General features: G+C 34.3%; 1 protein-coding gene across 1 annotated transcript; it reads right to left on the bottom strand.

Moving 5' to 3' along the window:
• Positions 1-11,397: 11,397 nt before the first annotated feature.
• On the bottom strand, positions 11,398-19,927 carry LOC145070800 (protein trichome birefringence-like 34). The gene is made up of 5 exons (XM_079017755.1): positions 19,261-19,927; positions 18,278-18,455; positions 12,238-12,434; positions 12,000-12,155; positions 11,398-11,928 (listed from the first exon to the last, which is right to left on the bottom strand). The coding sequence occupies exons 1-5, from the start codon at positions 19,596-19,598 to the stop codon at positions 11,574-11,576; spliced, it is 1,224 nt and encodes a 407-aa protein (XP_078873881.1). The 5' UTR covers positions 19,599-19,927; the 3' UTR covers positions 11,398-11,573.
• Positions 19,928-23,290: the final 3,363 nt, after the last annotated feature.

The following is a 23,290-nucleotide window of genomic DNA, read 5'->3' as shown; positions in this document are numbered from 1 at the left end:
CAAAACTACCAACACATACAAATAACACATAAATCATAACATCATACTATGGGTCCAATTAACCATCGGGTTGGAATACCCCAGGCCTCTCAATCATTGGTCTAGAATGCCAATATACTTTGGGTCCGGTTAGGAATACCCCAGGCCCCTCAACCATCAGGGTCGGAATGCCAACATACTATGGGTCCAATCTTCCTTAGGATGGAATACCCTCGGTCCAATTCAACCATCAGGTTGGAATTCCCTGGCATGTTGGCTTACACACAAAGCAATGAAGCCTTAGCCACCGACCAAACATGTTCACATATAACAGATAATCATATAACAGTCTACAGCCAGCCAAATGGATCTACATATCACTAAGCATATCATTATCCTATATACTAGAATATCGATCTAACCGATCACTACATCACCCAAGCATACATAATAGGATATCAAATCTAAAGGGTCGGCCCTGATGCCTTCGACCCGCAAGTACAGTGAGGAAAACTCACCTCACATATCTGAATCCCACTGAAAGTCTCTGACAGCTGGCTCAACAAAATCCTCGCACGATCACAACATAATAATCATCTAATTAATACTTGGGTACAATCCAAGCTAATAGTCCATTATTAGGGTAAATGACCACTTTACCTTGTCCTTAGTTGGGCTAAGAATCAGGCCCAAATCTTGATCCAAATGGCCCAATCATTGAATAACCATCCAAGGCCCATAATTGGCCCGATTTTCTAAATTGGGCCCAACTCCTACTTGGGCCTTACCTTAGAGTCTAATCCTTCACTTGGCACAAACCATAAACACTCAGATGGCCCAAAGAGGACCAAAGTATCCAAGACTAAAAAGGTGGCCCAAACTTGAAGCCTAAAATCGCAAAGCCCACAGACTGAGTATATCGGGAGTACCCAACTGTACGCTAAGCCTACTCGCATTGAGGCTTGTACGCTACACATACTGGCTTGTATGCCCAGTGTACTCCCCTATCAAGCCATTATTCCCATTAAGCTCTTAACACTTTAAGATAGAGCCCCAAAACGTAGATCTAACTTCCTTGAGCTGGAATAACACGTAATGTTGCTAACTTTATGTTCATGCATGTCTAAATTAAGTTGTTAAGCTTAGAAATGACTTAATAAATGGATTAATGCATTCATGATGACTAATACCCCATAAAGTTGTCACCTTTATGCCAAGGATGCTTCTAACTAGTTCAGATCTAAAGAAATGATCCCTTCCAATCGTCCTAAACCATCAATCCATACAAAAAGGAAAAAAGTGTGCCAAATCAACCCATAAAAAAAACTAGACATTGACAAGTCAAGATTTGAAATTGATACCTTAGGAAGCTTGCAATGTGATGAAGGGTTCTGGATCTCAAGTCTCCCACCAAACTATGAACTTCACTATGTTCTACGTTCTTCAAAGATGGACAAAATTAACATAAATTTCTCTTCAAGAGCTCAAAGATGCAAAAATAGAGGCTAAGGGGACATTTAGGATTTTATGTATATTTAGCTACAAGAAATGAGGCCAACCCTAAAGGTTAAGGATGAATATATAAGGTGCAACGCCCCATTTAGGGTTTCTAGAAATCACGCGTACGCCCAATGCACCTAAGTGAACACCAAGCGTATGTACATAGTGTCCCAATCCTTCTCAAGCTAATACACTAAGCGTACCAAGTAGTACGCCCCGCATACTCGCTTCTCAGCTAGTACGCTAAGCGTACCAAGTGGTATGGCCCACATACTTATAACGCCGTAAAATTTTAAACAAAATTTCACATTTTAAAAAACAATTCAATTCACAATATTATAAAAGACATTGTTTCTTATATTCCACATAAGTCAAAATCCCAAGATCATAACATATAAATAAAGCTCCGCATGTGTGTGTACTGATCATGCCGACGCCTTCCCGTGATCCTCACTAGTACCTGAACCACATAACACAAACACTGTAAGCACGAAGCTTAGTGAGTTCCCCAAAATACCACACATAACACATACTAGCCACTCGAGGTTATAACTTTGCAGGCCCTTGGACCCTAACTCTGTGGACCCTCTGGTCCTAGCTCTATGAACCTTCCGGTTCTAACTCTGATATACTTTGATATACACACGACATAAATCACATAGAAATAATGCAGTGCAACACATCACATAAATAGCATACAATAACTCTGTCACATAACTTTAATTACCACTCAAGGTAAAGTATAGTGAGAAGACTCACCTCGGATGTCTTGGTAATATCTCGCTCGCGTAACACTGATCTAGCCTCTGCCTAAACACATAAAAGATCATCTCAATTAATAACGGCTCTCCAGGCTAGACTAAATCTTCACACGTCCTCTAAGAAGGCTAAAAGTCCATTTTACCCCCTTCAAACAGTTCACAAGTCCAATTGTTGACCATACCCTAAAAGTCAACAAAAGTCAACGGTCAACCCTTTCACCAGACTCGCCGAGTGCACACTTGTGACTCGGCGAGTTCAGTCATGAACTCAAGTCCTCAAAATCCCCAATGACTCACTGAGTCACTTCCCTAACTCAGCGAGTCACCAACTGTGTGATTCATGGGGGAAAACTATCCTACTCGCTGAGTCTGTTCTTGGACTCGGCGAATTCATGCCATGCTCAAACTCAAATGACCTCCTGAGGCCAGATCTGTTCCTCCAATCCATAGATCTGGCCTTACCAACCACTATAATCACGTAAAGGTCTGACCTTTACACTCATGCAATGACCAAAAAGCTTCATTGGGCGAAATAACCCCTAAAATGGCAACCTAGGGCCATATCTCTAATAGAGTAGCAAAAAGCAATGAGAATGGGACTCTCTGGACCTCTTAAGGTCCAGATCTAAGAAGAACTCCACCTTGGGACCTCACATACTTCGAATCCAATCCAAAGAATGCACAAGAAAACCCTAGATTCAACTAGAACACCAAATACACGAGTTTGAGCACAAATTAGTACCTCTAGTAGCCTTCTTTGATGAAGGGATGATAGATCTGAGCTCCTTAACCTTCCTTGTTTGACCTCCTTCCTTGTTTCTTGCAAAAACACACTTAGAATGATGAAATAGCCCTCCTCTTGCACTACAAGCCTTCTCTCTGCTCTCTATGGTTTCTCAGGGGTCTGATAGCCGCAAATGGTGGCTAAAAGGTCCTTAAATAGGGCTCAGGCCTCGGAGAATTAGGGTTAATTAAACAGCGTGGACTCGCCGAGTCCGCCATTAAATCAGTCCGATCATGCGCGATCCTACTCGGCGAGTCTGAGCGTTTACTCGCCGAGTCCCACTCCAAAACTCAATATAAATGCATAAAATAAGATACATGGGAATCCGGATGTTACAGTACTACTCCACGGGCTATATTTAAACTTTGCATTAATGAAGGGAAAAAGTGAAACGTACCAAGATTAGGGTGTTACAGAAGCACTAGCTATACTTTCCCTTAATGAGTTATCGAATCAAGAAGATATCTCTGAGTCTAAGACACCCTAGCAACGCTGCCCACCAAGAACCTATAACATCCCAAAATTTCCAATAAGTTTAAACTTTTTAAAATAAGATAAGTCATTGATTTAATATATTTTATTCAAAACAATGAAATACAAAACCCTAAGAGAAATTTATTGTCCAAAAATTATTCGTTAAAATGCTAAAATTTATGAAAATATAACAACATTAATATCAATTCAAAAAACCCGCCTTGAGCCAATGTGTATGGTTACGCCTTACCATCCTGTGGACCTGAAACAATATTTTTAATGGGAAAAGGGTAAGTGCAAAGCTTAGTGAATTCAACACATATATATATAAATCATCATATCATATAATACTTAACCCTATACCCAGATACAAATGGTATCAACACACAATCATGCATGTATGTCAAAGAACGAATCGGTAACATACATACTTCTACTAGGACACTTTAGTTTGGCTTGATCCCCTTTCTTAGTACATCGAGCCATTAGGACAGACTTGATGAGTATTATGCAAAACATATAATCATGTGTGCATGCAACCCTTAAAATCTTGATCTATGTTTTCTCTAATGGAACATACAACTTGAACAACAAAATAGAAAAACCCTAACATACTAGCATATTTTCGAAATACACAATAAGGGTTATAAGAATCATCACTTGATTGTTATATATATTGTAATAACAATGAAAATCCTTCTGTTGATTAAGCCTTGAGAGCAATTTTCACAAATGTCATGCCTACAGTGGTTCACACCAATCACTAGCAATAGAAGATGATTGACAAGGAGGAGAGAGACTCAAATTTTCTTCTAGGACTTCCAAAGAATAGATGGGCGAAAATTCAAAGGTTTAGGTTGTTTATATAGTGCAGTCAGGAGATAAACTCTATTTAAACCCTAATCCAAGATAATCTTAAACCGGGTAATTATCCACTTTCCTGTTTATCCACCAAAGACTATTCTAGAACTCCTTAACCATAAAGAAACCATCCATGCCTAGAGGAGGGTTCTAGATTTCCTCTTGCTCAACTATTAAACAATTGCACTTCAGTCCCTACACTTTTAATTAATTATTTTAATCCCAAAATTAATTCCAATTAATTTATGAATAAATATTAATTAAATATTACTATTTCTAATTAGTATATTATTTTCATAATTTATTTACAAATCATTTATTTCAATTTATTAATCAAATAATAAATCAACCTCTTTCTCCAAAATCATCCTGTCCAGTGGATAGTCTTGAGGGCAACCCAAAATGACTATGTAAGTATCAATTTAAGTATATATCATTTATAGTTATAGGCTTAGACACCTAATCCAAAAGTCTCCCACTTGGATAAGTATAATAACTATAGTTACCAGTATATTCTTCAAAACTGATTAGCATATTGTAGCTCTCAAAACCTGGTGACGAACTCTGATGTAGTCAGTCACATGTCCTAAGATAAGTTATCATATAACCCTCTGTTCTGCAAGATATCATGCAGATATAAGACATGGAACATAATCAATCTCAATGTCCAATACTTTGTTTCCTAACTTCTAATTTGTAATGACAAAGAACTACTAATCGAACACATCAATTTAGTCCTAGACGGGCATGACACTATAAGTTAAAACCAAATCATCGAGGGGCCCAAAGATATCGCTTTTTTCCCTTTATGGGTAAAAGGGAAAATATAAACTTTGACTTATATACTTTTGTTATTTACTCACCTAATCACAACAATACGTTTTATAACATCAAGTTACTAATGCATTTATATATTATCAATGCACAAGTGATTTGTAAACCACAAGTCATATATCTCCATTTAAAGATTATAAGATATTATCATATCAGAAATACTTGTGATCAATTCCATGAAGTAATTCTCTAAGACCATCTCCATTTTCTAACCTATTTTTTACCCCAAAAAAATATATTCCTAGAATATTCCATTTTTATAACTTATATATATATATATATATATATATATATATATATATATATATATATATTGTCAAAGACACCCTTCTACTAATTAGATTTTAAAATATATATATTTTTTCATTACAAAAAGTTTCAAATTATACTATAATAAATAAAATGTTTATATATAATAAATTTAAATTAATTATTACTTTATTATAAATAATTATTAAATAAATAGGATTATATTTATAATAAATATATCAAGATTACGATCATATTCATTACATATTTTATAAATTATGTTACTGTGTTTCAAGTTTTTAATATATATTCAATTTTCTATATGAATTCAATAAATAAATATATATTTGTGATTAATTAATGTAAATTAGTAAATAACATGATATTTTAAATATTAAATATTGCATTTAATTTATAATTAGTAGATAAAATAAACTAGAAATGTATAAAATAAAAATGAAGGGGACTAAAATTGGCAACCAAACTTCACCTTCATTTTTGGAGATATGAATAGTATTCCCCATTTTTGGAGATATGAATAGTATTCCCCATATGTGGGGGAATACTATTCATATCTCCAAAAATGGAGGTGGAAATGGGGTAGGGTTGGAGAAGAATGAGGGAAAAAATAGGTGAAAAATGGAGTTTGGGGGTGGGTTGAAGATGCCCTAAGCATGGGTTAATCCGATAATTAAATTCTTTTCAAAGTACTCATGAATATTAAAGCAATACCATTGCTATGTCTAAAACCATTAGAAAATCTACATTCCTATTCATGACAATCTTTATTCACTACTTACTTCCAAAAGTATAATCAACTGTGGATGTTTGAACAATCCAATTATTCAAGAAGTAAACCATGCAAAATGAAACACAAAATAAATAATAGACAGAAGGTAGTAATCCAACTCATAAATAATTCTCTATTACTTAATCTCCAAAAGTCAATTACACTTATTTCGTTACAAGTTTCAAATATAACTATCTTACTACTAAAACCAACATCATCCTTCAGACCAATGCTCCTAGTATGCTAAATGTGCTTGACCCAAATCAGACCCTATGTGAGGGGATCTATAGGATTCTCTTCTGACAATACCCTCTTTACGATGAGGTGTCATTCTTTTACTCTGTGTCTGGTAAAATGGTATTTTCTGTCGAGATGTCTCGATTTGCCATGATCTCTTGGTTCCTATGTTAAGGCAACCGCCCCTTCATTATCACTGAAGATCTATATTGGCTCCTTGATGGCTGGAACAACTCCAAGGTATCCAATGAAGTCCTTCAAACAAATAACCTCATTTGATGCTTCGCTTGTTTCTATGTACTCTGATTCACAAGCAGAATCAACCATCGTCTCCTGTTTGGAATTTTTCCAGGTTATCGCTCCTCCATTAAGGTTAAACACCCAGTCAGATTGAGAACAAAAGTTATCTCTATTTGTCTGAAAGTCGACGTCACTATACCCAATTACTCTTAAGCTATCATTGCCACCAAGCACAAGGACCCAGTCCTTAGATCTCCGCAGATACTTAAGAATATTTTTAACTACTATCTAGTGAGCTCTACATGGATTTACCTGATAATGATTGACCATGCTCAAAGCCAAAGCCACATCAGGGTGAGTAAGTTTCATAGCATACATGAGAGATCCAACGGTGGAAGCATATGGAACTCTACTCATTTTTGCTATCTCTACTCATTAATGAGATTTAAATACGATGGAAACACTAAGAGATCATAAGCTTGGGCTGCAACCCTCCTCAGGACGTAACGATACTCATGGTCACATCGTAACACTCATTTTTTCCTAAAAACCATGCTTTTGACTCCTTAATGCCCTGGACCGGTCCATTCTGGAAAATAGGTGTTACAATTTGCAGGTCGAGTTTTAATGTTTTTGGAGGTGACTGAGAAATACATGTAGATGTGTGTGTATGAGTGTGTGTGTGTGTGTGAGAGAGAGAGAGAGAGAGAGAGAGAGAGAGTCATAAGGACTATTTGTACGTAAAAAAAAGAAAAGGTATTTTTGTCATTTCGCAAACACTCAACAAAATCTTTTAACAAAGTTAGTTATAAGGACCATTTCTGTGCAAGGTTTTCTCCAAAGAGACTATCCATGCAAAAACTATTTCATAAGGAATATTTCATGAAAAAATTGAAAAGCAAAAGAACCATTTGTGAAAATTTGTCTATTTATTAATAGAAGACAAATATTCATAAATACCAAAAATATCAAGTATAATCCCTGCTAATTTTTAATAACAAAGTTGGTCCCTATGAATTGAAAAGTTTTAATAGATCTTCCTAATGGCTAACATCGTTAATTTTTGTCCATTAAGTCTGAACATGTGCAAGGGATGTAAGGGAATATGACATTTTTCTTTGTTAATAATTAATATTATATCCAACCAAGATGACTAAATATCATGTATTTTATACATTGTGTTATAATTAATAAAATATATGGACTAAATATGTAAACAAAAATAATTGGATAAGAGCGTTAAACCTATGCATCCCCAATGTCTATCGTTCACTCTCCCACTCCCTTATCTTCGATTCAGTCATCATCGCCGACCACCTACCCACCACCCTATGTGTCTATAATCTTCTACCCCGCCTCTTCTGATCCCTAACATGAAGTTATCATATACAAGACTGTCTCCACCCCCACTTAAAAATGATCCGTCTTGTCTGAAAGTCATGAATATTGAACACTTGAATAACGTAAACAACTTTCACCAACTCTAAACACAAGAAAAATGAAAAGACAAGCTATCTGAACTATATCGAAGACGAAGTAGCCGAAAAATACTCCTTGAACGGAAGACTGGTAATAGCATTGAAAGCTCGCCTATCAAAGCAAACCCGATAGTCTCTTATCGAGAATAGAAGCTCCTCCATCTGTGACCGAGGATAAGTAGCAACCTCCTTGCACGCAAAGTAATGACATAGATACAAGTGACATTCTGCACCCATCAGAATGTTAACAAATGCATCAAAAGCCTTATGTTATGCAATGATTATGATATTATAAAATAAATATGACACGGAACTTACGTTATTGAACTTACATAAAAGAAAAACAATGCTCATGTGTACATTGAAGGTGGTTTCATTGAGCTTTGATATCTAGTCTAGACACATGATGTCATAAAAAGGACCTAGAAGACTCTATCAGGATGGTAGTTCCCTTTGTAAGGTATATGTATTATGTAATAATTTCATGAAAGGTCCTTGATGGTATGTATGGGATTCAATTGTGAAAACCAGTGGACATGATTAGGATTAAAGAATAAGCTTTTGAAGAAAGGTTGGAATAGGCAATTCGATAAAATTTTAGACAAATAAATGGTATTATAGTAGCTCATTAGCATAATAAACTCCAAGAGCATTTTAGTAATTAGAGGTATAAAAAGGTAGAAGGGTTACATTAGAAATGGAATTTATTATTATCGGGGAAAGCTAATATCCTAAACCAAATTATAAATTATACTTCATGTGGTCACTTACACAAGAAATCGAAAACAAAATTCATCCAATGGAAAATATGTCATGGAAATGGAATTTATTATTATCGGGGAAAGCTAATATTCTAAACCAAAGATTAAGGCACAAAATATTACCAAGCAACCTTAATATCAAACAAATTTGGGTTAGAATTAATGGTCAAAATTGTTAAATATGTAAAAAGGAGAATGACTAAGAGGAACATGTGTTTGTGGTAGTTTGATATGCCACTTAATGGCTCCATGAAGAGGAAGGCTCTAAATCGGTCATATTCAAACCATTATTTTTGCCAAAATCACACCACTTAATAGGTTGACTGCTACTTATCTGATCAAACATCAAGGGTAAGCTGCATGATGGGTATAGATTGTTGGATTGAGGTCTTTAAGGTCTTAACTGAATTGGTATGTTCTTATGAATAAAAGTAAAGTCCTTTTTGGGTTGCCTTCGTATCCTGAACTAAATAAGAATGATATCAAAAGAGAGATGAAATAATTTATTAGTTTATTATATGAATAATAAATTAATTTGAATTAATGTAGAATTAATCAGAATTAATGTGAAATTAATTTTGGGTTAATTTTTTTGAAACGAAAAATCTAACCTATTACTAAACTACTCCTTAAATCCACATATGTTCATAACGGGACTTGAACCCTCAACCTCAAGGAGGGAGGGCAACACCGGAGTTCTGGAATCCTCCTTGCTTGGACGGTTTTAGAGGCTCCTCCAAGCGGTTCTGGAAGCCTCCAAATACAGATAAGGAAACTAATTTGAATATGGATTAAAATATATTATTTTAGTATTCAAATTAGGGTTTATCCTTTGACATCTGGAAGCTAAAAAGGGACCCATAACACTATGATTTTTGGCAATATGTCCCTCATATTTCCCATGCCGAAATTTTATCTCTCTCCCCCTCTCTCTAAATCGATTCCTTAGTTTCTAGGTTTTGGATGTGAGCCATTACAGACGACCATAATTTTGGTGATACCTTTTTGAACACCAATTTAGGATCAAAGAGTGCTACATATACTAGTAACACTAAAGGTATGTAATTTTACTTGAGAATTTCGATCTCACCTAGGGTTTGTAGTAGTTTCAATAGTATTTTGCTATATTATGTAAAGACTTAGATCCATAGGTTTCATGTCATAGATCCATAGGTTACATGTACCCATAATTAGATTATGTGTTAATTTCATTGTGCAAATACGTTTGATATAACCTATATAAACCATCATAGAAGTCATTTCCCTTTATTCCATAATATAATCAATCTCTATCACACTCACAACCATCAGAGTTTAGCATACCCACTTCTATCGACTCTCCTCCACCAATCTAACAATTTTCCCCACCACTCTATCTGTTTCCTCTGCCAAGGTCGCCACTTAAACGTCTTCTTCATCAACGGATAATGTTTTTTCAATTTCTGAAAAAAACTCCTTTAAATCAATTATGAAATTAAAATCGATTCTCATAAATTATAAACTCATTTATGAACTTGAAATCACAATCGTTAGAGTTTGTGAACCATAAACTATGAACATGACCCTTTTTCCTCTAAACATAGGAACTTGATGATGATTATATCAAATATGAACTTTTATAAAACCAATTGTCTGAAATGTTGATGAAATGATAACATGTATGATGAAAAATGAACCTATATGGTGAAATCATGAAGTGTATGCTCAAACGGTACTTAAATTATCAAATAAATGTTGATATAGAAACTTTGTTTGCTAAAAATGAACTTGTATGCTAAAACTATGAAGTGTATACTGTAATGTCGAAGTGTATGATGAAATATGAACTTGTATGCTTTATGAACTTCATATGGTGGGATCTAATTTCTTGAACTTGTATGATGAACTCTTTTCTATTTTTATCATTTATTTGATCATATATATATATGACGCATAAGAGGCCTAGAATAAGTTGGAAGAAATGATGTATGAAAAATGTTTTTTAAAGTATGCATACATGAAATTAAAACTCATGGTTGGGAAGGTTGTAAGTTGAGAGCTAGCTCATGGAAGAATGTATCAGATAAGCAAAAAAACGAACCCAATTTTGTAGTAAATCAAATGAAAATGAAGAATCGATACAACTATCTAAATCAAAATATGCTTCTTGGTTCAAAATTAAAAGAAATACGAGTAATGTTTATAATGGAATAACACACAACTTTAATATGACAGAAGAAGAATGGAAAGAGGAGATGAATATATTATGTTTTTTAATGGAAAATTATTATATTTCTTTAATGATTATTTAAGTTGTTAAATGATGATTTCAACACTACACAAAAACGATTCATATATTTTTCATGAGGTCCGGAATGCAACAATGTGTTTTTCAAGAGAAATGATAGTCCCAATATCTTCTAATGCAACTGCAAATACTTTCAAACAACATAGAAGGGTAAAGTGCATATTTCCCGGAGCAATAAGTGCATTAGATGGAATTCTTGTACATATAGTCTTGCCATTATATATTGTATGTTGATCATATTGGAACTAAATTCGACATTGATTTTACTTGTAATTCATGATAATTAAATTAAAAATAAATAAGTTCACTCATAATACAATTCTATCAAGAATTCTAAATTACTTATGCTTGCCAATAATGTAAGCTAGAAGCAACTCATTCCAAACATCTGGGACACCAGGAAGGCACCAATGTGTGCAATCTGCATAACTTGAGGGGTTGGCTAATTGTGTTGTTGTTAAAGGATAATTATACAACCTGTAAATAGAAGGGTGTGCATCTTTTCTATATTGTGTTAGATGTGTTATATTCACCACTTGTACATTCACCCCCTTTTCTTTCAATTTATTTAGCGATAATTGTAATATTCTCATCAGCTTTAAATCCGACTCAGTTTCCCAAAACCTCTGTTTTGTTATTGGATCTGTTTCATTCAAGCAATTCTGATCATCTTTCATGCCCCATTCTGTGCCACTGATAATAAGGTCTTAATAAAAACCATAAAGTTTTCAGTTGGATAATTAATTTAAGTTTAAATATATCACCTATGATGTGTTGCAGTCATGCTCATGAAATATAATTGAGTCCTTGTGTGATTGACATGATCATGTAACCATTTAGAAAACACTTTGATAACCATATTGTAAGCATGATGGTTGCTTACTACATCATATTGTGTAGAATTTCCATGTGATCCATTCCTTACAAGAAAAACAATCATTTTAGAAATTCATTAGCCAAAAATTAGCAAACCTAATATCAACCTTAGAGGTATGAACTTACAAGATTTTAAATGCAGGCATCCTCCACCAGAGATATGAGTTAAAAACTAGTATTTCTGCATTAACCCAATATTTAGCATGCTTTCCGATGGATTGAATGTGAACCATACGATCATTTGTTTTATGTTTTAATGGATGGTCAGCATTAGATTCCACCAATAATGGAGCCCAATAAAAGTCGATAGAAACATTATATTCCTGTATATAAATGTATTAACACAAATACGCTTATAAACAAAATAAAAGAAATGACATACATGATTATATCAAATTTAACCATTTACATAAAATATATGTTTACTGTATTTTATGCAAATAAAGGGTATTCCTTGGAATGCTTTTTATTCGTAGTTTTATCAACTCCTCGTATTGTATTAATGTTAATACTTAATGCTTTAAAACAATAATTAGTATTCTAGGAATATTTTATTACAATAAATATATATTATTTTCTATCCATATAATATTTTTATTTATTAAAATATGTTTTTATCATTAAATAGTAGGAAATATTCTTTAAAGTGAATATAATTTGACCATATATTCAGTTAACTCAAAAAAAAAAAAATTTCTTAATAAATCCTAAAATACTCTTAATTATAATCAACTTTTTGTTAAATACTCAGTTTTCTGAGAAAAACTTCGTTATCATCTTATGTGGTATTGGAGATCTTCAATAAAGTTCCTTTATTCTGACCTTATATACAATTAAGCCCTAGTTTTTATTTAATAATAAAGCGCAAACAACTTGTAATTGTATTCGAAATTGGGAAAAATACCTTGTCACCCTGTTTCTTTCCTATAACATTATTGAGGTGGATATGTTACATGCTTACTTCATATTTGGGGGCGTAAATAAGAAATTATATAAGCTTTTACACCCAAATCATTCTTTTGAAATCAATGATTGTCTTCTTCAACCACCCCAGGTATACTGAAAAGCAATTAGGTTATAGAGTATTGTCCCTTGACCAACCAAGTTGTTTGCGCTTTATTTGTCATGGTTGGAATCACACTCTTTATATAATGGTGCATTCCACACCACCTTTGTAGAATTAGATTATAATTTAGGTCTATTTTAACAATCTTACCATTCCCATAACAAGTATGATGACACTAAAATCACAAACAATCATTATTTATTATAATGTGACATTTGAGTTTACACAACCATGAAAACAAACCAAAATTTTATTATAAATAAAAAAGTATATAATTAAGTCTAAATCTATTTATGTATTTTACACATTCCAAATATTCAAGAAATCCTAATGTCCTAAGAACAGAAGCCAACAACCCATTGAAATACTTGTAGATAAAATACATAATTTTTTTTTGCATTTCATTTAGTAAATATTAAAGTGATATTCCTTATCCAATGATAATCACTTTTAATCCAAGTCCTAATTAACTTTTTGAAGTACGTAAATTCATTTCGGTCACGTAGGTAAGTCCTTTACATCATGCATATGTAGCGTGTTTTATTAAAGAAATCGTTATGAAGATTTTCCATTTTTTAGCATACATGTGACCTAATGGTAATTTACTTTCTATCTAAAGACTCCAAAATAGAGTGAGTCTTAGGTTCGAATCTCACAATATTCAATCATATGGTGACATGTTGTTAAAAAACATAAATAATTCATTTACATCTTGTACATATTATTCGTCATAGTTATGATAAAACTCACCTTACATAAATGTGGACTCTATACCATGTGACTTGTATTAGATCACAATCCAAGTTTTCTTTAACACTTATAAATTCAAATCACACTAAGTGGTGAGGTGAATCTAAAATCACCAACACTATTTGAAAAAATATTTCTAATCAAGCTTAATATTTTGTTTTTGGAAACTAGGTTAGGCAGGCTCCCTATTACTGTTAAAGAAGGATGTGAAATCGATGCTAAGTGATGCCTTTTTGGAACGATGTTGAGGAGACTGAATCGTATGTGTTTACTTATTGCTGTTTTTTCTTGTAGGTTTGATTTTGGATCTTCATATGGTGTGGATACCTCATGGAAAGATTTAGTGATCATATTGAGATCCTTATGTAATCAATACTCTTAATATCTCAAGGAAACTTGAAAAAATTTATAGAGGCGGTGATAATGTTCAATCTAGTTTACTTGTAAAGCTTAGAACTTGAAGCATTATTTGATACTTTGGCATCAGCTCCAAAACTTATTGATGCCATTTAGGTTCACTCATTTATAGGGATTATATATAGAGTAAAGTTGGTTAGCTCAAATTGTCTAATTGGTGTTCTATCCATATCATGAACTACTAATAATTGATGTAGTACTTTTTTTTTTGTTTTTTTTGTTTGTTTTTTGTAGTGCCTCTTAAAATATATACTTATGCAATATGATAGACATCGATTTGAGGTGATTAACCTCCAAGAAATTAAGAAGAAAAAGAAAAAAAGAGAGCCATTGAAACAGTTTTTTTGCTTAACTTTGTAAAAGATACCCTATATGAATTTAAAGATGCAAGCTAAAATTACTATGAAACTACAAACAAGAATCACTAGACATGATCACTAAATATGGTCCACTAATTTCTAAGAACAGGGAAACATTATCTATTTCTAAATGCATGCATCTTGGATAAAAAAGGAAAAATAAGAATTGGTCTACTAGTTAAACTCATTCGTATCGTAATACCAATTTTTTTATGTGCTTGTAAAAGCATATACACCGAATACACAAAAGTCTAGTAAGATTCTACAAGATTTGTGCCTAAAACTAAATTTTCAATCTTTTGGGTTATATTGCAACTGATATTGTGATACTTAGACGTAGGGTTGAAATACAACTTAAGAATTTAAGATTCATGATCCTAAAGATATCTAACCATAATTATCACATTCACTCTCTAAACGCCCCTATTCTAACATAGAATTATGTTTGACACTGGTACTACACTAAATCTATTTTTTTTTCCTAAAATAACAAATAAAGTTACATCTTTATTAAAAGAAAAAATTATATCAATCATCCTTGTGTTGTGTCAAAGTTGTGGTATTCTCGAAAACCTTTTTCCCCTCTGATGGTCTATGTATATGATCTTATTTTAGGATGCTATCATTCATCCTCCCTATAAAGTTTTATCATTGCAATAGTCTTTATGTCCATTCGTCCCTATATAATCTTATCTTGTGTCACATAATCACTCACAATACATAAATAAAATATTATATTTATATAGGTAAGGACATAGAAGTTAACTACATGGGGGTATAGAAATTGAATATAAAATATTATGCTTATATATATAAGAGTATAGAAATTAACTATATGGTTTCTTGTTAGCATAATAAAACTATTTTTCCTTTAGTTGAATAATAAATAATGTACACACACTATATATATATATATATATATATATATATATATATATATATATATATATATATATATATATATATTTATCTCCCATATTTTTCTCACACATACACACACAAACAATCTTCAACAATATCACCATGTACACCACCTCTCTATATCTTTATCACACACACACACATACACACACTCATGTAACTCTATAAACTACCTAGTAACAACAAAATACCATTGATTACCACCTTCTTCTTCCCTTTCTCATGTTATTGCCACGACTAACCCAAAAACACCAACGTAACCTCGAATGTCACTATAGAAGAAAAAAATGAAAGTGTCTTTTGACAATCCTTGTCATAAATATTGAAGTTCATATGACAAGAATGTCGTTTTGACATGGAGCCCTAAAGAAGTATTTGCCTCTGATAATTTATTGGTTATCATTCTAACTATTTTTTTCTTTTGGATTTTCACAAGGAGGTGATAACGACCCAGGTGGATATGATGAGATTCTTAACTATACAGCTAGACATAGTGGTGACTTTGAGAGTTATAGGGATTTTAAGCCTAAGCAGAGATCTTTCATTAAATTCTTGGTCTTTCAGTTTAGTGTTGAAAGTCTTTACGATCGGAGAGATGAGCTAGCTTTCTTTCGGGTGTGAGTGGAGCATACTCAGTATGAATTAAAGGGTATGATTACTATGATAGAAAGAATAGCACTCTTAATAAAAATCGATATCCGAGGGAAATAAATCCATAATCATATAGTAGGTAAATTTCCAGTTCTATATAGATTGTTGTTAGAATAAAGAGGGTCACTGTAAAAAACTAATATATATATATATATATATATATATATATATATATATATATATATATATATATATATAAATGGGAGGGTTTAATTGAGAAAAAAAGGTTGAGAACAAGAGAATTAATCTGAGCCACTTATTTTGAATCTACCGCTTAAGCACTTTAGCATACCAGGTCGACGGAACAGATCATATTCATTTATAAATGCATATGAATAAGTGTATTTATATATGAATACGTATTTTCATATACCAATAGATATAGTGGAAACAATTATTCATATATAAATATGGAGGCGATAGGTGGTAGCGGTTGTTAGAGTTGGTCGGTTGTGGATGTGGTGGTGGTAACGGAGATGACGATGGTGGTTAGTGGCGGAAAGGAGGTGGTGTTTCATAAATGAATACACTTATATTTATATTCATATATGAATATTACCATTGTCTGCCCGGTAAACCGGAGTGTTTGCCGCAGAAAATAAATAATTGACTGAGAATAATTCTTTCATTCTCAACCTTTTTTATTTTCTCAATTGAACATCTCTCTCTCTCTCTCTCTCTCTCTCTCTCTATATATATATATATATATATATATATATATATATAGGTATCTAATCTTAAAACCATGTAGTTTTCAATATGTTTAATTTAAAAAAAAAACAGTTTGCTTCAAAATTTTACTATGTTTCCTTACACAACATATAACATCAAACTTCCTTGAGTTCTTGCACCATTATGCCATACGGGGTAAGACTCGATAAGGATGGTCAGGTTTACCATATATCTCAACCCTTTTTACTAGACGTTGAATGACTAGGTTTTTTTTTTTTTTTTTTTTTTTTTTGTGAAATGTATTCTTTTCTAATTACCTATATTACTACTCTCAACCAGTTCAAAATTTCACACCAACCTTCTACACTATCTCCGACTGCATTCCAACTATCTCTTTGTTCTGATTCAGTTGCTCGCAACAATTCTGTTGATGAAACTACTCCTTCGCTCTACTTATCCTCGTTGGAATGCTAAAATAATTACCTAGAAATCCGAGAACTTATCTCGATAAAAATCAGGAAGCTGCCGAAAAGAAGCTGATACAATATTACTTTGCTGCTAATGCAAAGTTTGGTGACTAGCATTTTCATAATAAAGAGACTTTATGGGTTTAGTAGACCGTATGGCTTTGGTTTATGTATTTGGGAAAATGACTTAAAAGTCCAACGGAGTTTCCAAACCGTTCAAAAAACCCCAATCATGTTTTGTATGTTCAAAAAAACCCAACAAACTTAACATTTTGTCTAAAAAACTCAACTAAGTTACACTTTCTTGAAAGTCAAATAAGAGTAACAGATGACGTGGCTTATTACCGTATCGGAAAAATGACTTGTTAGACTAACGAAGTTTCCAAAACGTTTAAAAAACTCCAATCATGTTTTGACTGTTAAAAAAAAACTCAACGAACTTAAACAAAACAAAATTGGAATTTTCTGAACGGTTTGGAACTTTGTTGGACTTTTTAGACAAAAGGTTAAATTCGTTGAGTTTTTTTGAATAGACAAAACATAATTGGGGTTTTTTAAATGGTTTGGAAACTTCGTTGGGCTTTTAAATCATTTTCCCTATGTATTTTAATTTGCAGGTTCTGTTAGTATGTGGACTAATGTAGGCAAAGATGGTCGAAGATTTGTAGTAGAGACAGGAATAGATGAAAATTAACACTATACGATAACTTTTTCACATAACACAGGGACCACATAGATATATATATAAATCTTCCTTATTAAAATTAAAAATAATTTACTTAAGAATGTTAATCCTAATATATCGGAAAATATTTCAACAATCAATCTATCCACCAATAACAATAAAATATGGATATACTCACAAGTGCCTTGAAGGTGCGTAAGGACACATGACGAATTTTGCGCATCTCCTTGAGCTCAGGAGGGATGACCGTCTGAAGCATACATACCAATGATATCCACTGGTTTCTATTTACCGAATCTCCAACGAAAACTACCCTTTTCCCCCTCAGCCTCTTAAGAACTTCTTTGGCATCAAACCTAGACATTGTAAATAAATACTAATTACAGTGCGACGTGAAACTACAGTAATATGCTTGGCTTGTATTTTACTTTAATTGTACTATACCTTCAAACATCAAATATAAACCTTATTTTATGATGTCTATTAATCTAATTAATATAGTAAAATGTATACATCAATAAGCAAATGATAAAAATTGACCGTTTCCAACATATATATTAGTTCTTTTGAAAGAACTTTATCATGCGATGATTAATAGTTAGTGTGATGTTTAAGCTTTAAGCCACATTGTTGGTAATTCCTTTTAAATGTAAAACAAAAATGAAAATTAGATCTCTCTAGAAAAGTTAATACTACTTATAAATGTGTGAGAGAGAGAGAGAGAGAGAGAGAGAGAGAGAGAGAGAGAGAGAGAGAGAGAGAGAGAGAGAGAGAGAGAGAGAGGGAGGAGAAGAGAGAGAGAGAGAGAGAGAGAGAGAGAGAGAGAGAGAGAGAGAGAGAGAGAGAGAGAGAGAGAGAGAGAGAGAGAGAGAGAGAGAGAGAGAGAGAGAGAGAGAGAGAGAGAGAGAGAGAGAGAGAGAGAGAGAGAGAGAGAGAGAGAGAGAGAGAGAGAGAGAGAGAGAGAGAGAGAGAGAGAGAGAGAGAGAGAGAGAGAGAGAGAGAGAGAGAGAGAGAGAGAGAGAGAGAGAGAGAGAGAGAGAGAGAGAGAGAGAGAGAGAGAGAGAGAGAGAGAGAGAGAGAGAGAGAGAGAGAGAGAGAGAGAGAGAGAGAGAGAAGAGAGAGAGAGGAGAGAGAGAGAGAGAGAGAGAGAGAGAGAGAGACCTTGGAAGGTTACACCCATGAGGTTGCCATCTCCATTGTTGATACTTGGAATCCTTTCTACCATGTTGTTGACACGCAAAGTCACCAGTAATGTATGGACATTCGAGTTCTTCGTATAGAGGGTATGAATCGTTGTCATGTACCCATTTTCCGGAGAAAAAATCACAGCCATCCAGTGAATCATAGACATTAGGACTTAGAACTACTGTGGGAACGGTGCCTTGTTCTTCCATGTTGACGTAATAAAATGCTGTTGCAGCCACTGCTCCTACAACGATGAAGACGATGAGGCTGCTCTGGAACGTGTGTTTGACATCGCATATTACTATCAGTTGCATCTCTCACTCTATCTCAAGAAGAAGAATGAAGATCGATCGAAGACAAACTAACAGATTTATGCATCACTACCAGTTGCTTCTTACCAACGAGGCAACGACCAACGACCAACGTCACCACCACCGCCGCGGGAACGGGAAACTTATTGCCATTTACTATATATTTGACTAAACGTAAGCGTCACGTAGATGTACACATGGCATTTCGTGCCTGCAATATTTTTAGATGGAGTGAACTGTTGAAACTTCGAACTAGAAATTAGTGTCAGACCACATGCGCAACTCTATCTCATCCTCTCATGCGTAAGGAGAATATTTTCCGTAAACTCTTATGAGACGTTTATCCAATAGGAGTTTTAAATGTTCAGAAGTAGTAGAATTTATGTGTGGTTCTCGTGAAGCAAAGTATATATGACCATGAGACTATTTAAAAAAAGAATTTTGTTGCCATGTTTTTCTTTTTCTTCTTTCTGCATCCATTGTGATTGTGTTGAATGCTGGAATAATTCAGTATGAGGAGCATAATTGGAAACTTTATTATTTTAGTTTTGTCTATATTCGCCTGCAGCATTTCGAGTTTAATTACACTACTAGAAAACTGGGTAATTACTTACTGCAAAATTTGTAGGAAATTCGTAGGAGTAAGGCGTTAGCTACAGAATTTTTACAAAAAACGGGTTGTAGGAAAAACCCTCATGGGTAATTTTTTCCCACAAATTACCTACAAACTTTCCTATGGTTTTCCTACAGAATATTCTGTTAGAAATTTACCTACAGAATATCTACGGATCACTTTTGCTACGGAATAGGTACGGAATAATTACCAACACTTTTTTCCTACAGAATACCTACAAAATATTTTATCCTACAGCATACCTACAACACTACTTTCCTATCGAATGCCTAAGTATTATTTTTTTTTCCTACAAATTTCCTACGTATTTTGAAACATCCCAAAAATACAGTCTAAAAATTTCGTTTTAATTTAATAATAAAACCTTAGTCATCGAACATCATATAAAAATCACAAACAGTGTATCTCAAAATATCGTAACAATTGTCAAAATATCAGAGTATAAACTTCCCAGACTGAACAGAAGTGTGTGCACTGCAATCTTCCCGAGCTCCTCTTTTGAAGCTGAGTACATGATACCAAAACTGAAACTGTAAGCACGGAGCTTAGTGAGCTCCTCCAAACTACCACATACCATACAAAAACATATAAAGCAACTACTAGGCCTTGCTTATTGCATCGGACCGAAGTCCGGAACTAACTAGGGTCTTGCCCTCTACATTAGACCGAAGTCCGGAAATTGCATCGGACCGTAGTCCGGAAGTAACCAGGGCCTTGCCCTCTGTATCGGACCGCAGTCCGGAAACTGCATTGGACTGTAGTCTGGAACTAACCAGGGCCTTGCCCTCTGCATCGGACCGAAGTCCAGAAACTACATCGGACCGAAGTCCGAAACTAACCAGGGCCTTGCCCTCTGCATCGGACCGAAGTCCGGAACTGACTGAACATAGCATAGCATAATCATAACTACTATCATAAACATATATACTGCATACTACATCGGACCGAAGTCCGGAACACATAAAACAAAGACATGCTTGAATCACAAAGACCTCAGGCACACTGAACTACTACATCGGACCGAAGTCCGGAACTACTGCTAACTAAACGGGCTGGCATTATGGCCGTAGACCCGTTCTTACTGGAAGGAAACTCACCTCGCAAAGATGACTGTAGAATACTACGTATAACCCCTCACTGTTAGCTGGCAGATCCTCGAACTATTGATCTCACGACTCCCCGAGCTATCAATACAACATAACACTTAGTCCAAAACCATTAAGTTTCCTTAGGGTAAAATGGCAATCTTACCCCTGATCTAATTTGGTCCAAGGCCTAGGCCCAAATCCATCACATGAAGGGCCCAATTCCATATAATCTTTCTAAGTCCACTAACGGCACATTTATGGCCCAATTTTCTAAATCGGGCCCAACTTCTCAAATGGGCCTTCCCTCATGCCCAAAATATAATATATCCCAATAACAATCCAACAGAATAGTCCATTAAGGCCCATAATCAACTAGTCCAAGGAAATGACTCACCAAAAAAGCCTATGACTTACAAACGCAGGGCGTTCCCTTGTGGAACGCTGGGTGTTCCTTCGTAATCCTGGTCGCGAGTCTCAACGGGAACGCAGCGCGTTTCCGAGCCCTACACAGCGCGTTCGTGCCCTGATTCCAAAAACTAGCCATTAAGCACTTAATGCTTAAGCCATGCTATCCAAACATAGATCCAAGCCGTTTAGGACCTCCTAAATCATAAAGTCACGAACTTGACGACTTTGCATGCACCCAAAAGTCCCAATCTCGAGAAATAGCAATCAACTTCCATAAAGATGGTCACAACTCTTGCATGGACCCATTAGGACCTTAAAGATGGCAACTTTCCTGCCTAAGGGACTCAAATAGCCTCATAGGTGGCAACCCTAAGTCCAGAAATGGATTTGACACATAATAATCCATTCTTGAAACCAAAAAGGGAAAATATCCATGAGAAACTAGATCTATGATGTAGAAGCACCAAGATGAGAACTTTATACCTTCAATAGGCTGGAAATGATACAAAACCTCTGGATCTACAAGCTCTCTTCAATCTATTGCTTCTTCTCTAAACACCTTCTTCTTCAAATCACCTAAACAATACCAAAAATACTCAAGGTAAGCTCAAAATGCATGCAAGAGGTTTAGGGTTTTGATCTTAGGGTTAGATAGGATGGAGGTTGAAGGAAATAAGGGTTGGGGTGAGTTAAGGTGTTTAAATAGGGTCCAAGACCCGGAAATTAGGGTTTAGTCTGCCCATACGAACGTAGCGCATTCCCTTTGGGAACGCAGGGTGTTCCCATATGCACTTGCGTCCATTTTCCTTTTGAACGCCATGCGTTCTTACATGGTATGCCATGCGTACACGGTTTGGCCCAAACCCTTCTAACTTCAAATAGTCATAACTTCTTCGTTATAACTCCGATTTTGATGTTCTTTATATCCACGGAAAGCTAACGAGAATCGCTATGCATCTATCAACTTTATTTAACCTAAAAGCCAGCCAAACTTAAATCTAAAATCCTTAAATGGCCCGAACCAACGCCTTTGCCGATAGCTTTGGGCTCCAAAATACAAACCGAATAAATGGATCATCCAAACCACATCATTCACCTCCAAATGAGTCCAAACTCAACTCTTGATGGTTTCTAACTCGCCAATACCCACTCCTTGATCACCACCCTGAAATGGGAACGATTCGAAACGGGCTGTTACATATTTTTTTTCTAGCTTTTTGTGAAGACAATTTTATCACTAATTTGTTGCCAATTAATTCAGAATTAAAAAAATTCCTAATTTTTCTTCTCAAAATTAATGCAAAAAACCACAAAACTAAAATAGTCAAATACCAATATATTCATTAATGTTAAAATAATCAATAACATAACATTCATACATTCAAATACTCACAATATCATTACAAAAGTTTAAACTAATTAAGTTTTTTAAAACAAAAAATACAAACTAATTGATGGATTGCTGAGCAGGTTGAACTATCTCATAGAGGCCGCTAGTTGCTGTATTTGCAATTCCATTTTATTTAGAATTTGCTGTATTCACAAATCCATTTAATTTTCCTTTC

Source organism: Lactuca serriola, chromosome 8 (genome assembly GCF_051521515.1).
Source record: "Lactuca serriola cultivar US96UC23 chromosome 8, Lser_US96UC23_V15, whole genome shotgun sequence".
NCBI lineage: Eukaryota > Viridiplantae > Streptophyta > Magnoliopsida > Asterales > Asteraceae > Lactuca > Lactuca serriola.
Note: the sequence above shows the minus strand (reverse complement) of the source record. Positions and strands in the feature narration are given on the sequence as shown.

Coding starts and splice junctions, on each gene's coding strand:
- LOC145070800 (XM_079017755.1), bottom strand. CDS start 19,598: ATGCAACTGATAGTAATATGCGATGTCAAACACACGTTCCAGAGCAGC. Junction 18,456..19,260: donor CATGGGTGTAACCTTCCAAG/GTCTCTCTCTCT, acceptor TACAATGTCTAG/GTTTGATGCCAAAGAAGTTC. Junction 12,156..12,237: donor ATGCCTGCATTTAAAATCTT/GTAAGTTCATAC, acceptor TTTTCTTGTAAG/GAATGGATCACATGGAAATT.